Below are 17,079 nucleotides of genomic sequence, written 5' to 3' on the forward strand. Positions count from 1 at the left end.
AACTTATTTTTTATCGATCAGCTGATTGGATCCTCTTTTGTTTCTGACGGATTGAACCATACTTTTAAGTTACAATATTAAATGACCTAAATTTACAGTGCAAAAAATATTTTCAAAGGTAATATTTAAGTGAGAGTAAAGTTTATATTTAAATGAGAGTCGGTTATATCATCTCAAAAAGACAATGATGAAAATGTTTTAATCTCAAAGACGTCGATTACAAATAGACTGATTAGTTAAATATAATCTCCAAAATCCTAATCTTAGTTAATATCTAATAATGCACGAAATGTCGCTAAGGAACTCTAGTGATACAAATACACGTTATTCAAGTAAAGAAACATCTATAGAACCTGGATTTGCACAAGAGCTCAGTGTAAATAAAAATTCCGACGCACACATCGAAACACCACACATACACCTGTTTGATATAATCTCGGATTCGTGTGTGCGTTAAGCTGAATGCAAGCCACAAATTGGGCTGAAGTGCAAGGGATAATCCCCCTATGATTGATGAAGCAGCCGCCCTTATCTTTGTTCTTTACTATAACGAATATGCCTTTTGACATTTCTGAATTAAATCCCATTTATTTATAGCTTGTATTAAATAAATTACAAGACGAATATGAATACTTGTATAGCATAGTCAGGCAATGGGTAACCTCTAGAATAATAATACAATAAGATACCTAATCTTCTCTTGTTTTGTTCCAGTAACTAACTCCGTCTAATGTTCAAACAATGTTTCCCGATCATACATAAACAACTAAATAAAGAGATAATGTGCAAACAATGCTGAAAACGTCTAAAAGTTGTCTTGTTAATCGTTTTGTAGTTATAAATAGTTGATAACATTCATTATAATTTTCAATACTCGCGCCTAGGTAGTTTAAAAAATATCAACAAATCTTCGATAAAGTTTGCTCGTAATGATAATATAGTCCTTATTCCATTCACATATGGCTTACATTAACTTGTATGTTATAGGTTTTTACTCATATTGAAATCTAAAGGATAATCCGTAGGTTGAGCCCAGCGGTAATGCCCGCGGGATAAGCAGGCTTACAGCTAGCAACGGTTCGTTTTCAGAATACAAAATAGTTAAATAAAAATAAAATTGAATTTGGTTATAAAAATAGAAACTCCATACAAGGGCATCAACCTTTATGACAGGTAACTTTCGATCTATCCCCGTGATAAGCCCTTGATAGGTACACCTATCACGTTTGTTTAGTTTTAAAATTACACGAGTATGAAAAGGATAAACGATTCAAAAGCGTTTACAGTACGTTTATGAGTAAGAGGGTTGGTCAGCTACAGCTTTCACGGTGTATACAGCTCACAAAGTTACAGTTAATACGCACTAGATGACGAAGTTTAGTCTTATAACGGAAAATAAGGATAAAAACGTGCCTAAGAGTGATGCCTAACAAAGATGTATAAACCACAAAACACTTGTTACGTTTTGGACAAAATAGTTGGACATTAGCCAGACAATTTGGTGATCAAAGAGAAAGCTATCTATTCTGATAGAGTGCGTATGGTATGGTACTAATATGGGAAAAATATTAACATAAATTAGTAGTTAAAAATTCTTCATAGACCTCATTCAAGCGCTAGTCCATTTCTAAGTTCTAGCCATAACAAAGGATGGGACATATACAGTGGATGTAGAGCGTGGCTGATCCGGATGAGCCCGGATTAGGCAGCCGCTGCCCACCGCCCGGGAACAGGGATACATCTCCTGTGGGATTACGAAAATCCGCATCTACTAGAATAACTTGCGAGGGATTTACATTGTAATCGCCGCTAGGTAATAGAATTTTGCTTTTCAGTTACAGACCCGAAAGACTTTCCAATTAGACAGTGATTGATTACATATATAAAACACCGTAAGGAAATTATTCCAGTTTTAAGATCTACCCCATTACGAACTAGTGTCTGTAATGCCACTGGTCTAGACAACGTAGCTCTAAAGCGTCGATATTTGCCCTGCTATTCTGTAGAACTAACCTTTGTCCATGACTAAATATTTAGTTAATTATTAGCTGACATTTACTCCATAACAAAACATATTGACGACGAAGATTAATTCTTTTGATATCCGTAACGCTATTCGCAATATTGGAATGACAGGCTAACAAAATGTTGAAATTGGAATTTGAGTGGTAAGCAGTCTACTGTCTTTGGTCTGAAACGTAGCTCTTAAGGTGCGCTTATACGGGCAATTAAAATTGCTCAATTCCAGTCAATACTCGTCAATTATGACGTCACGACTACATCAAGCAATTTACGGCAACGGCAACAAGCATCAATACTGCGCAATACAATATTGAGCGATATGGCACAACTTCATCAACTAGGCAATACTGTCATACACGAGCATTTCAGTATTCGCTCGCTATGGACGACATTCTTCTTGCTGCGGCGGCTTGTAGCGCTTTTTTTATTATTAATCAAAAACAAAAAAGAAAGATAAGGAAAAGGCGTCTGGTGCGTCAAATCTGGGTGCGATCGTTTTTGGCAAAGAGGCCGCAATTTTCATTGTGAAAATAAAATTAAACAATTAAAGAAAAAAATAATTAATTAATTAAATTTTTAATTTATTATTTTTTTAATTTTTCTTTAATTCTTTAATTTAATTGTTTATTTTTCAAGAATTAGATAATATATTATTCAAAAACTTTACTAGAATGTCACGAACATACTTTGAATTACTTTTGAATAAAGTAATTAGAAATTATTATTATTTAGACCTCTCGCTGTCCCCGCGGAAGCAAGACGGCAAGCCGCAAAACAAACAAGTGCGAATGAGACATATACAAAAATTGCTAGGAATTTCCAAGTCCATTGGATATTCGTCAATTCGTATCTGCGACATTGAGCGATATGAAATATCTGGAGCAATTAGAAGCAATATCGCCGAAATAATTTATTGCAATTAATTGAATTTATTGAAATTGCTCCATTAATTGCTCCAGATCGGTCCATTCGTATCGCCGAGCAATTATTGCCCTCGTGTAAGCGCACCATTACTATAGTAAAACTTATTTTAAAGTAGGGTTGACTTAATGTTACGGAATTTCATATAAAAGCTCCATATGAAATAATTACTTTATAAAAAAATTACAGTTTTTGTAACAATAAATATGCCGTTAAGTTTATTGTTTTCCTCGGGTATTGATAATAAAAACCCTTAAAAATATTGAAGGACAATAATTGTAGTTTATGACTTATGTCCGGTGGTCAGATGAAAGAGGAATTTGATTAATTTTCGCTCTTGTAGTACACACGGTTCCACTAACACTAAAGACCGACAAAATATAATTATCAAATGCTCAAATAAAAACGATAGATTACGCTAATTTATATAATTTAACTAATGAGTTATTATTGTCTTTGATTAACATAACTTAGGTTCATTTGAATAAAACACTATTTTGACCGGATTGAAGTTTAGTTAGGTTAAGTATTTTAGTTTTCTATAGTTGTAAATTTATAATAATACATAACTTCAATCCGGTCAAAATAGTGTTTTATTCAAATAATGAGTTATTTACACACTTATCTTCAGCCGTCGACGAATATTTGTTAAGTCTTTACTTAATTTTATTAACTTAAATCGGCTCCGTGACTAATATCTCAAGTACCTAAGGCACGTTTCTCTTCATCATCCACGGGTTAGATTGTGTATTATATATTTCTACGTGGAGTAGTAAACTAAGTTATAAATCTCACGTAAATCAGGTGTATATATGGCGAAATAATGAAGAGTTAATAAGATACCGAACGCAATATAACGGGCGAGGATTATAGGCTTGACGGTCAAACGTCTATTTTTATAGTCTGTCATAATCAAGATTATCTTTTAAAATATGAAACCCATTTATTTCTAATGTTGGTAATATGCTAATATTAAATATAAATATATTATAATTCACATTTTTCGGCTTGTGGCTGTAGTGAGTCTTTATCAGAACTAGTACAGATTTATTAAGTGAAAACTTAGCATTATTCATTTAATTTATAACCAAAGATATTGTTGAGATCTCAGAGTATTAAGTCAAGGACTCGGTCATAATTTCAAAACCCGCGGACCAGTGGCAACCCTAAACAGATCTCATGTCAACACGTATACGCACACACACGTATACGTAGACGTACGGATCAGGACTAAGCCGGATTACTCGACCGTCGGATCTGGATTTTATCCCAGTGAGGTCGAGAATATTATGGATTTTCGCATACGAAAAATGTTCTAGAAATTTTAAATTGTATTTCACGATTTAAATTCTTTAGTCTTAGCACCAGTTTTGGATTAAATGCTTCATTATTCTTTTTTTGGATTTCTTATAAGGCACTCATTGGAAGATAGGCAAGATATACGAAGCTACAGATAAATATGTTTATTGTGAGATTTTTATAGACAGGTTTAAGCGAATACGCTATTCAAAAGAGATAAACTTCTTACATGAACTGTCTTCAAAATAGAAAGCGTTTTAACAACATAATTAATGCTTTGTTTGCATTACGAATGAAACTATAAAGAGGTTTACCAGTTCATTAAAAAAAGGAACATCATTACTTATACCGTTTATGGATTTTTATCTCCAACATATTACAATAAATCATTTACTAACTGCATTAAAAACATAAACATATGATCGTCAATTCCTTATTTAGTTAAATACTTTAAAAATTATAAAACCAAATTCAAATTTAAACTTGTTCTTTCATTCTTTATTCTAATTAGACTTTGCATTACTGTATAATATTTAGCTTAAAACTGAGTATTAGTCGTAATATAGATCGATAGAGCCGCACAGTGGAACGGGACGATTATCCGGATCATCCGGAACGGATCAGCCTCGTGTCGCCCGGAGATAAAACAGACCCCACACTCCCCTATGACTGACAATTTTCTATGAGTCTAGTATAGTAAAGCTAATAAGTACTTTACTTTGTCGGGAATTTAATGCATTTTCATAAACTTAATATTAGGGTCATAAATCGGGTATAATTTTTGTATCGACTAAACTCAAATATGGAACGATTTCAAATGTTCTTTGGGCATTAAAATTCGACATTATTCCCAAGTAACAGGATTATATGGACATTTTTTTTTAAATATTATATTGAAAAAAAATTCACAGGCCGGTACAGTTTTACTGTCTACTATCTTTAATTTTCCTTCTGTTTTCACTCAATTCGTTTTACTACAAATAACACTAAAAGCTTAATAATTCCTTGGTTAAAGATTTAGGTTGGATACTTCTAGAATTACTAATCTTGTAATAATTATTCATCCGCATTAGCATTTTTAATTTAAATAAAATACTAATTCCAATCCAATTAAAAATATCAAAGTTCTTATCAACTATCATTAATCGTAATGTCTGCTATCTGTTTTCTATTTAAATGCGAATCTTTATATATTATGTCACCACAATTATGCACAATAAAAAATTTAACTGGTGATTTTGGGCTTATCCCGATTGTTCCCGAAACCGATTTCAATTTTGAATTAACACGTAATGCTATGCTAAATCGCTGCTATGGATAATATTTTCTTGGGTTTCGTCGTTAGATGACATAATTATGGGAATCGACACCTCATTTCCAGTTAAGCAGTATCGGTTTTAGAGAGCTACCCTGCTGAAACGTGGATCACGTTGTTCAATTGCTAACATACGGGGTGTTATTACCCGGAAAAATATTTTTCCCTACCACCCGGTAAGTCCGCGAATGCCAAGAGGGATAATCAATGAATCTGTTATTAAAAGTCGATACGAGTGAAATCAAACGTAATTGCCGCTCCTATGTATATTTATTTATTTACACTTCGTTACCTAATGTACAAAATCATATATATAAAAAGAACGGCAACCCTAATATGGAACAATAAAAAAATAAACACCTATTGCGGCTAAAGTAAAAGAAGTGCATAATTAATTAACAAAAAAAACTCAAAATACATGTAACTATAACTAAAAGTAAAAATATAAATAATAATGAACAAACAAAAATGTAAAAGCTAATCCAAACGTTAATTGAGTCACAATTAATATTTATGTACTAAAGTAATATTTTTTATTTTGATTAATCTAGTGTTCGTATCAGAACAAAAACGAATAACTATTAACAAAATATGATAATTATGATATACGTATTGGGAAATATGAATGACTTTGTATAATTTTCAAATTTTAATTTCTTATCTATTTGAATCGTAACGTGCTCATTTTAAATGTCAAATTTTAATATTTTAAACTGCAGATTTCTTACCTTATTCAAATAAAAAATATCTTAGTATAAAAAAGAAATCGGCTTATCTATATACGACAGGCTTATGAAGCGTCAGCAAATTACTTAAACTGTAAGTTTTTGACAAATAAACAACTAAGGTAAAAATATTTTTATCTATTCACGAGTAACGTGAGAAAATCTATTTTTTTTATTAATATTATATTCTGATAGTAGAAATTCTATACTCTTAGTAAGCAATATTATCAATTGCAATTGTAAATGGCACTAGTTAGTTATTCAAGACCCTTTAACTTTTCGAGATTATTTTATATAACCTTTAGCAATGCAAAACATGTTACTTCATAGTATCTCATAAAACAAGCGAAGAGATAATGAATATTCTGACGGTACCCAGGTATGAATTGACAAAAAGATATATCTCCAACGTCACTATAATCCGTGGGGTATTGTGCAATCGCTAATCGGCGCGGATCGACGCAGGCGACTTGAAATTAATAATGATTTATATCAACCGATTAGGGGCATTAGGTATTAACTCGCCACCGTGTCTTTGGCGGGCCACGTGATGTATGTTATTTCTACGAGTATATTATTCTTATCTCTCATCCGATGTATCGCGCCTTAATCCCTTTATTTAAGACTGAAATTTGCATGTATAATATGACAGGTGATACTTAAAGCTAATCGGACGAGCGGAGCTTAGCGCTCTTTGTAACGATAAGTAGAAATGAAATTATGTTTATCTCGTGAATATCTTGTGCGTAGAAAAACTTTGCATGTTCACTAGCGATCCCGAATGGAATTTTATGGGAAAATATCCATATCTTTTGTATGCAACAAGTTTTCTCAGCTTGAAACAGCGTATCTAGATTCTTTGACACGGAATTTATTATAGAATCGTAACGCTGATAAGTTTTTAACTATAATTCTTGATACTCTTTATTATAAGCTTGAGTGTTTTGTGTTGCACAATGTGAGTGTGTGTGTGCCGTGTGTACACCGGCTTAAGCTTTGTGCGCCTTACGGCCAGACGGGATGTCCCGGATTAGATTTAAGGGGTAAAAGAACTTGAAAGGGATAGAGCTAGACAGATTTACTTTATAAAGACAAGGATAAAAGATGGGAGATTTAGAGATTATGATTCATAAAGAGTGGAGAATTAATGGAAATTATTACGGAGGGAATCAACGTGGAGAATTAAAACGTTTGAATGGAATTCATGTCGTTTTGTAGTTCACGGACTAGGTACGCTCCCGTGACTAATCGTTATCCCAAATAAATATCTATGACATTAATGCTAGTTCTGGTTCTGGTAGTTTTAGCTTAATACGTTGTGACTACATGGAGGAATTATATTAAAAGCTGCTGTGGTCTCTGGTAGAATGACCAGCGCTGTGAAACCGTCTACTCTTCAGCATAATGCTGAGCCAGGGCCAATTACAAACACAGCACACACGCATTGCACACTTGGAACGAACCGAAAGGAAAAAGGGGAAAAAATTACTCTCATTATATTTTTTAATTATTTTCTTTGAATGTGTGTTTATTTTAGTAATAAATGTTATGTCTATGTCTAAAAACCTACAAGCTTATATAACTTCAGCGTATTTTCATTGTTTAATAAATTCCCTAATTCGGAATGTTGTTTGATACGTTTATCGTACTTAAGAATATCGATTTTAATTTAAAATTTGACGTGTAAGATATGAAAGATATCAGTAAATCAATTATAGCCAAGATTAACGCAGAGATGAAGCCGAACAAAGGAAGGGGTCGGCGCGTGACGGCGAATAAACGGTGCATTCGTCGGTACACGGAGATTATCGTTTTTTGTTCAATTCACCTAGATAAATAAGAGTCTTACTGTTTTGATTTATATATTTTAATTACTTATATAATTTCCAAATGGGGCTAAATAAAATATAAAAAAGTACCTGAATTCAGGAATACTTTTATAGTCCGGGCCAGAATCATTGCTTTTCCAAATTTGATTTGTGTTTTGAAGTAGAGACTCTTGGGCCGTGCGGTTCACAGGCGCTAATTAAAGATTAAAATTGGCGCCTCGTAGATAGTACCGGTGACCCCAGAGCTGGTGCTTTCCTCGCTCAACGAATAAGTATCGCAATACAGCGAGGAAATACTGGCCAGTGTTAAAGACAAACTGCCACAGGGACGAAACTTTTTACTATTACTAGATAGGTTAAGAATATTGTAAATATTTGTGTGTCAGAAATAAATATGTATGTTAATATATAGTGCATGTTTATTGGGATATTAGGGTCACTTAAACATTGTACAAAAAATGGTCGGCAGTGACGAGGTATGGAATGCAGTGGTATCCTTCTGTGAGCATGTCATGCTACAGAAGGAGACAGCAGAACGAGAGAGGGAGCGCTTTAGGACGAATCCTAGGGGTAGAAGACGGGGAGTAAATAGGAGAAGATATGCCCATCTCCTACCTCCTATGTAGTGTATACTGCACCAGAGGTTTCTGAGTGAATCATGCCGTTGAGGTCCCGGTAGAATGCGACAGCGACCCCGGAGCCTCTGTAACGCGGCTTTGTCGGAACTACTCGAGGTGGTTTTAGTGGGTATTGCTCACCCAGTCTCTGAATAGCAGAGATTTTGGCGTGGGTCGAGTCCCACATACCCCTGTTCAGGGGATGCGCAAATGCATTTCCACCTCGGATAAAAAAAAAAAAAAAAAAAAAAAAGGGTCACTTAAACAAGAGCCGCTATATTTAGAATTATAAAAATATTTTTTTTAGATAAAGAGTTTATATATAACTAAACGAAAGCAAACATCGTTCAAAAAGTATTCGTGTTCTATACAATATGTATGGAAATTATATTTATCTGTCAAAAACTTAAAAGCTCACCAGTGACTCCCTTATTTAGCAGGTTATTGAAGACCTCCTTCTTAGGCGAGAGATGCGGCGCATGCGTGGCTCGCTCATGCGCAGGCGTAGACGGCGGACGTGGAACCGCGCGCTCTTCAGGGGAGCGACGTGGTGGACTCTTACTACGACGTAATTCTGATGATAGGCTCTGTAAGATGAAACTACTATTATATTCAGTGTAAAATTATAGATAGAAAATGTAAAATATTTGTATAAATAAGGCTTTGAGTTAAAAACAAAAGAAACTGGCTTTTGTTTTTTCTTACTTAAAACTTTGTTACGAAAGTATAGCTAGCTATTAAAAGGCAACGATGAACACACACGAAATAAAAAATAATTTGACATTTAATACTATATCAAATACATAATCAGATTTCAAAATAAACCATCAACAACTTTATAGCATTTTTATGATCAATGAAGCAGTAGACGCAATGTCAAGGGAATCACATGCCAACATACAAACTATGAAAAGTCGTACCACTTTAGACGTATAAATTGGACGATATTGCGTCAGCACATCGTTGATGAGCCGGCACTGATTACGCTCAATCAATGATTAAGGCTCCACGCGAATCTGCGCTTTAATGAGGTTAAACAGACTATCAGATAAAAAGATTTTAATAAAGACGTATCAAGTGCGTCTTGGCAGTTTGAATCGAACAAGTATTTAGAACGTAGATAAACAGATCATTGCTTGAATCAATTTCCTGTGGATTAGGTAATGGTAAAGTCATATCACAGCACACTAATTGTTCATAGCCTATCTCAATTGAGATAAGCGGCCGTTGCCAAATCGGCCTATGTAGCTTCATGGTTTTATTTAAAACATAATTTATTGTATAATAATTTAGTTTTAAATTAGTTTTGTTATTTTTGGTAATACATTATTAAGTTCTAAATCTTTATTCGCCTTTAGCACATGCCTTAAAGCCCGACCTTCATGGCTTTGTTTCTCTATATAACAATATTTGTCCCATGCTCTATAGTTGAGCGATCGAAAAAACATAACATTAGGTCTTTGACTACAATTACCAGTCTATTAAAAAAAATAGTTTTTTTTTTTTAAATACGTAATTCAGTATTTGTAACAATAGCAAGTCAATGTTCCTAGTGTTTTTATAAACCGTAATGTGACCCTCTTTAAAAGGTAACCATTAGCTTAAAGTATCTAACGACCATTTCCTTATTTGTAAAATAATTATAACACCCCCATGGGTTTTTATTCTACACCTGGAGCTTAAGCTTAAAAATAGTTGCCCTTTAAAGGAAAAAAATACGTTGAGCTATAAGCTATTCTAATAAATAAGACTCTATACATTGTTATTATTAAAAATTCTTATTATTTAATTATACCTTAAAAATCAGTGAAATAGTTGCGTAACAACTCTAAACAGGTGATACATATTACTATCGAGTTTACGAACCTACTCAGAATGATTATTCCATTTTTAAAATTAACAACAAAACATTTTTTTTCTTTAAATCACAATCATAGAGATCCTCTTGTGCACGAGTACTGTGAGAAAAATTTTCTGTGTTTTCTCAGAAATATTGTTCCATTTTTAAAAGCAACAAGTGGTACAATAAGGAAGCCAATAAGTGCCATAGACACACATAGAGTCGATTCGCGCCACAGATCTGTCTAATATCGTATTGGAATTTGTGATGCCGTTTGACCCCTGTTAACCTAGATTACGCTCCTCGGCGCCTGATTCGTCCTCTCAGCCTGATTGTGTTGTGACACAAACTGTAATGTATTATGTGTTAACTCTTGCAATCACGGCTACCACCACAATTACAATGGATACGTTCGCCGAACTTAAAATTTATTCGCAATTCGCTAGATGTTTCGATGTAACTAATTGGTTCGATTATGGAATATTTTGGGGCGCTATCTCTATATAAATAAAATTCTCATGTCACAATGTTCGTTCCCATACTCCTCCGAAACGGCTCGACCGATTCTTATGAAATTTTTATGCATATTCAGTAAGTCTGAGAATCGGCTACTATTTATTTTTCGAACGATAAGGGGTCCACCCCAAAAATTTATTTTTAATTTTTTAGAAAACATTTTTTGTTTTTATTTTTTTTTATGATACGACATACAAAAATACATACAACCCTTAATTTTCATCTACCCTTCACGATCTACCCCTATTTTTATATTTGTTAGTTGAGAACTTATAACTTGAAATCTGCGGTTTATATAAAGAATAATCACAGAAAAACCTACAAAGTTTTCATTCCGAAAAACCGAACAGTCTCTGGGGTAGCATTGCAAAATGTTCCATGTTGGTATGTACTAAAAAGGTAGGCTAGGCATTAAGGAGAAACAAATTTCGCGAGGACAGCTAGTTTTTCTATAATAATTGAGAACGTTTTAATACGTATTAACAGAAACATGTGGAGTCCCGTCACGAAGTGTCTATCTCGTTGATCATAACGCCTTATATACATAAAGTTAAAAGAAGGTTTAACTTTAAAGACGGTACTTTAATTATGACAAATCATCATGACGAACGCTCTGACGTATTTATCACAACGGTCAGATATTAGTTGCTAATAGATCGTCACAAAAACATGACGATCATGTTATTAGCAATGAAACAATTAGCACAAGAGGCCTAGTGCGAATCACAACCGTTATGTAAATACCTAGCGGGATCAAAATAATGAATGGAATATTTCATAAAAATTAATGTTATTACGATTGTAGTAAAGAAGTAATCATACTTTAAATTGTATAATGTTTAGTAAAGGGTGGAAGAAAGTCTGAGTCTACGGACGAAATTGAATTCGTTCTGATTATATAAGTTTCGCAATTTTTCTGTCTAAAGTAAATTTAAATTAACTTTTATCTCAAAGAATTTATTATATAGCCTAGTGGCATCAGCGTGCGACTCTCATCCTTGAGGTCGTAGGTTCGATCCCCAGCTGTGCACCAATGGACTTTCTTTCTATGTGCGCATTTAACATTCGCTCGAACGGTGAAGGAAAACATCGTGACGAAACCGACATGTCTTAGACTCAAAAAGTCGACGACGTGTGTCCGGCACTGGCTGATCTCCTACTTGCCTATTAGATTTAAAAATTATCATGATACAGATTCTGAAATCTGAGGCCCAGATCTAAAGGGGTTGTAGCGCCACTGATTTTATTACAATTGTTATATTTCGGGATCATTTTAGGTAAAAGATAGGTTTCCCATCTCTTCCCTAACATACTTCATACTGAATTGTACTCACAACATTAAGATAACTTCACTGAAATACAATTATAACAATATTACAACTTTTTGCAAGTTAAATATCAAAAATTTATTACGATACAAATTTAACATCGAATTATACAAAGACCAGAGTATTTTTATACGATTTTAATTAATTAACAAATAATCCGACGTACTACGTTTGCAGTTAATATTCATTTGACTCTTACTGGTATTGTTTAATGAAAAAAGAGATTGTGTAAGTAATATAATTCTGATTTAATTTTACATACTATATACCAATAGGAAATATTGAATATTTTATCAACATATATTGGTAAAATATAACTTGAATAAACCTTTAACCGGCGTCAAAAGTATATAATAGTGTTAATTCGCTGACGGAATGGCGTTAAAAGTTATAATAGTCTTTATTTGATACGTCATATTTGTAAGAAAAATAACAATGATATCGCTCAATTAATATGAGCGATAATATGTTTTGATTAAATATTTGTTTTAAATATATGGCGTGGGAGCGACTAATTATAGTGTATACCTAAGTATATCGCTTGTATGTAGATGTGAAATGGGTTAAATATCATAAGATTTCTATGCGTGAGTGCGTTAATTTCTCAACCAAATACCTATATTAATATTACCCTATAATATAATTCTTTTGTTTTTCAAAGTAATTTTAAACTATTTAAAAATACTTTGAAAAACAAAAGAATAAATTATATTCCTGCGAGTCGTCCCCATGGATACGAAAAAAATCAGCAACCATTGTAGGACGAAGATAATCTATGGGCAGTGTTAGTAATTTGCATTTTAACTATTTGTACTAGCGTTCATCATCGGACAGTCAGCTCAGTCTCTTTTTATGGTCCATTTCTGAACATAGGCTCCACATTTTCCTCCAGTACGCCCTGTACTGGCCTCTCTCCATCCACTGGAAGCCAACCTCCTTGACAATGTCGTTAATCCACTTAGTCGGTGGGCGGTCGCGCGGTCCATCGGTTCTTGTCCATGCGCGATATCTGGCCTGCCCACCGCCACTTCGATGTTGCGATAGCCCTTACTACGTCGCTCACTCCGGTCTTTACTGGTGTTATAAAACTGAATTATAGTGCGCAGTGTTGGTATTTCGAGTAGCTTATATAAGCGTGGCGTAGAAAAAAAGTACTAAAGATAATGACTATTTAAGAAAAACATTTCCATCATCAAATAGATACATATGCGTAACTCTAGCGGTTTTGGCAGCGCACGCCAGAATAGCTCGCAGATGGTAGATTTTTTCCTACTTACTTCATATTTTGAACAATTCACATAATATATTTATAAATTGTAGCCTATGTGTTATTCTGATGTATAAGCTATATTATTGATGAGTTTCATTAAAATCCCTTCAGTAGTTTTTACGTGAAAGAGTACCAAACATCTATCCATACTTACGAACTTCCGCGTTTATTATATTAGTAGGATTTGCAGAACGGCATATTTAACTATAACTCTTGTGACTTTTCTCTTTAATGAAGCGTGTATTGCGCAATTACGTAATAATTCATACAAAAACTATTAATACGTAATTAAACACGAGTTTCTTGTGCAAACAGAGCTCAAGTGCTGTCAGTCGGCATAATCTCCGAATGTCACGTAAAGATCATTAGGAATAATACACGGTTCTCTATTTACTAACTTATCTCAATTATGTTTGATTACTGTATTTGTTATGCTACTGTGGCACTAAATGCTTGTTAATTTTTCCTATATTTTCATGACGAAACTGATTTGGCAATGAATACAGGCTGTATCGCTGGTACTAATGTGGTTAAATAAATATGAATGGTATTAGACTAATTGTTATGCTTTCATACTAAAGCTCAATCCATATAGAAAAAAAGACTACGTTTTAAATTCGAATATTACGAATTCATACGAATTCAAATAATTAATTATTTACTTAGACCTTATAAACTAAAGTCCTCGTAAGGATTCACCAATAGATAGTGTAGTTTAGGTGCACAATTATGGGTTTATGTAAAATGACTTAAGTAGAACGGTAACTATTACTGTTTTTTTGTTCTAAGTACATGGTCTTCACATATAATTATCAAATCAATGTATACAAAATATTTTAAAAACTATTTTTAAAAAGTATGGAGTTTATTGCCCATTCTTCTCAATATTAAACTTATTTATGGAAGGGCAAATAGTCTTTTTTTAAATTTTAACTTGTAATTTTGACTTTCAAAAGTGCCTTTTAATAGGCCTAATTTAATTAAAATCTACACCCTGTTTGCTATTAATTTTTCAAAAATGATTAAAAAAAACTTTAAATCGCTTTGCTATTATTTACCCGGGTGCTAGAAATTCCATACTTTATATAACAAATGTTTAGAATGACTTAACGTTCTAAATCTGAGTTATGCCAACAGATCACAACGAGCTTATCTAGTCAGGGTAGCTGCGTAATGGTGACATACAAACAAGCACCAAAACACGATAGTAACATTTACCATGGCATTACGCGTTTTGTCTATCGCACTGAGCCACGATTATTTATGCCCCACTTATTTGTTCGAGATAACGTTTAGAAATATCTTCTATTTGTGTAAGATGCGAGTTTATCTTTTAATTCTACAGCTGTCAACTAGTCATGCGCTGTTTTCCCCTGACACACACGAAGTTTGGGTCAAAGGAATAGTTCCTACGTAATTAAACGTAATTAAAAAAAAAATAAGTTTAAGTTATATACTTGGCTATGACTGGAAACGAGACCTTTAAGAAAAGTTTTATTTTATTAATTTAACAATTGAGTGTATTTTCACTTATTATTCAAATCTTTCATTTGTTTATTTAAATCAACCCGGTATTTTTAACGTATTAATATAATGAACTATAACACTTTTTGTTTTTGAGTAAATCACGCTGGTGGTGGCAGGAGGTATCACGGACTTCCATTATTTCACTTGCCAATACTTGTCTATGAAAAATGTACATTTGCTTTTGACATTTGATTTGAAATGAGAGGACGTCAATTGTCAACGTGAAACATGACAGGCTCCACATAGCATCCATTTTTTTTATATATTTTAATCTGAATTATTTAAGAATGTAATAATTAAATACGTCCACTAAAAATATTTATTTAAATATACTCGTAAATAAATAAAAAATATTTTTACCAAGATCTCCACGAATTTAGTAAATCAATCCCCTTCCTTATTCATAAAAATGAATCAGTCCCTTTCTGTCAAATTGAATGTATGCTGTGATAAAAGGAGACAGATTAATTATGGTGCAATTAGACAGATTACTTTTTTTAAGGGGATATATTTTCATCTTTAACTGGCGAACCGCTCCAGTATCACACGGGCAACCAAACCCGTAAACGGTAAAACTAAACCTTCCTCATGGATCATTCTATATATTGTAGGCATTATCAAACTCTACAACTTTTCTCTGGTTAATATTACACTCCCAAATAACGTGGCTTTCTATTGATAAAGGAATTTTCAAATTCGGTTCAGTTCCCCCTACAACCCTCCCCTCTTTATCATATAAGTATATATATTACGAGACAAAATACTGCGAAACCTTAATAAACGGCTAGTGAAGTCATAAAAATTATGTTATATAATAGTATTAACATTTAATGATGATATGCGAAATACGCAGAGAGCAAGATACAGAGATAAGGGATAACAAATTAGCCGCATTAATTGGATACACACGGTTGTGAAGAAAAAATGGATCTGCTGTTTACTTAAAGCGAAATAGTATTGGTATTAAAAGTATAATCCATACTAATAAATTTGTATTGAAATCGTTTGTAACGAATATACTCAAGCAAGATGGCTATTTTTACAAATATTACGAAAATGTCTTTGTGATTTAATGGGATTTTTATGTCTTATTCCTTGATAGAACACAAGAACAGACTGTCTTCCCTTTGGTAGAGCTGAAGTAGTGTTATGGGACACTTTCTTATGTTAAATATCCTTTTTAGTAAATTAGGTAACACTTAAATTACTTATTAGGCGTAAATTAGGCTAGATAGTAATGTGCCATGATGTCTTAGTAAAAAAAATATTACTTGATGACCACCATGCTCAGACATGAGCTACCGACTGAAGAGAGAGAGAATATGTCATGAACTATTAATAATTAATATATATGCAGATATCGGCTATTTATTAAAGTCATATTGTAATGAATTATCAAGTAATAGAATAAAAAATCCATCTTATTCGCACACATTGAAGATATGTTACTGAGAGCCGTGGCTTCCATATTGGAGGACTGTGTATCTTTGGATTTATATTTATGAATGGTTTATTTAGTAAGAAATATCGAGGTCGTTGTTGACCCCGTGATTATTTTTAATGGTTTAAGATAATGATTTTATGTGATTTTTTCCTTTATGACATCCACAGACTCGTTATGTTAATCAAAGTGGTTTGTTTCGTAATAAGCGCGTTTATTTCAACAAACTATACCATTTTTTACGTATAAATTAATTTAACTAGGGCATATTGAGCGTTGACAAGTTTTTTAACGTTTAAATATTATAAAAATATTCAAAATTTAAATTTTCACGATTTTGTCTTACTTAACTGTTAGTCATTTTCAACTTGAACATACATATAACCAAAAATCATACTAATTATATAATCTGAGTACCTACTTGAATTT

The 17,079-nt window shown here is 33.0% G+C and overlaps 1 protein-coding gene across 1 annotated transcript in view; it reads right to left on the minus strand.

The window, feature by feature from the left end:
- LOC125051514 (homeobox protein dve-1) overlaps positions 1–17,079 on the minus strand; it is a 77,005-nt gene that overhangs the window by 29,063 nt on the left and 30,863 nt on the right. Inside the window, exon 2 of the mRNA XM_047651870.1 lies at positions 9,147–9,315. Coding sequence (XP_047507826.1) covers positions 9,147–9,315 — 169 coding nt within the window. The remainder of the gene's footprint in view (positions 1–9,146; positions 9,316–17,079) is intronic.

This window comes from Pieris napi, chromosome 1, assembly GCF_905475465.1.
Source record: "Pieris napi chromosome 1, ilPieNapi1.2, whole genome shotgun sequence".
NCBI lineage: Eukaryota > Metazoa > Arthropoda > Insecta > Lepidoptera > Pieridae > Pieris > Pieris napi.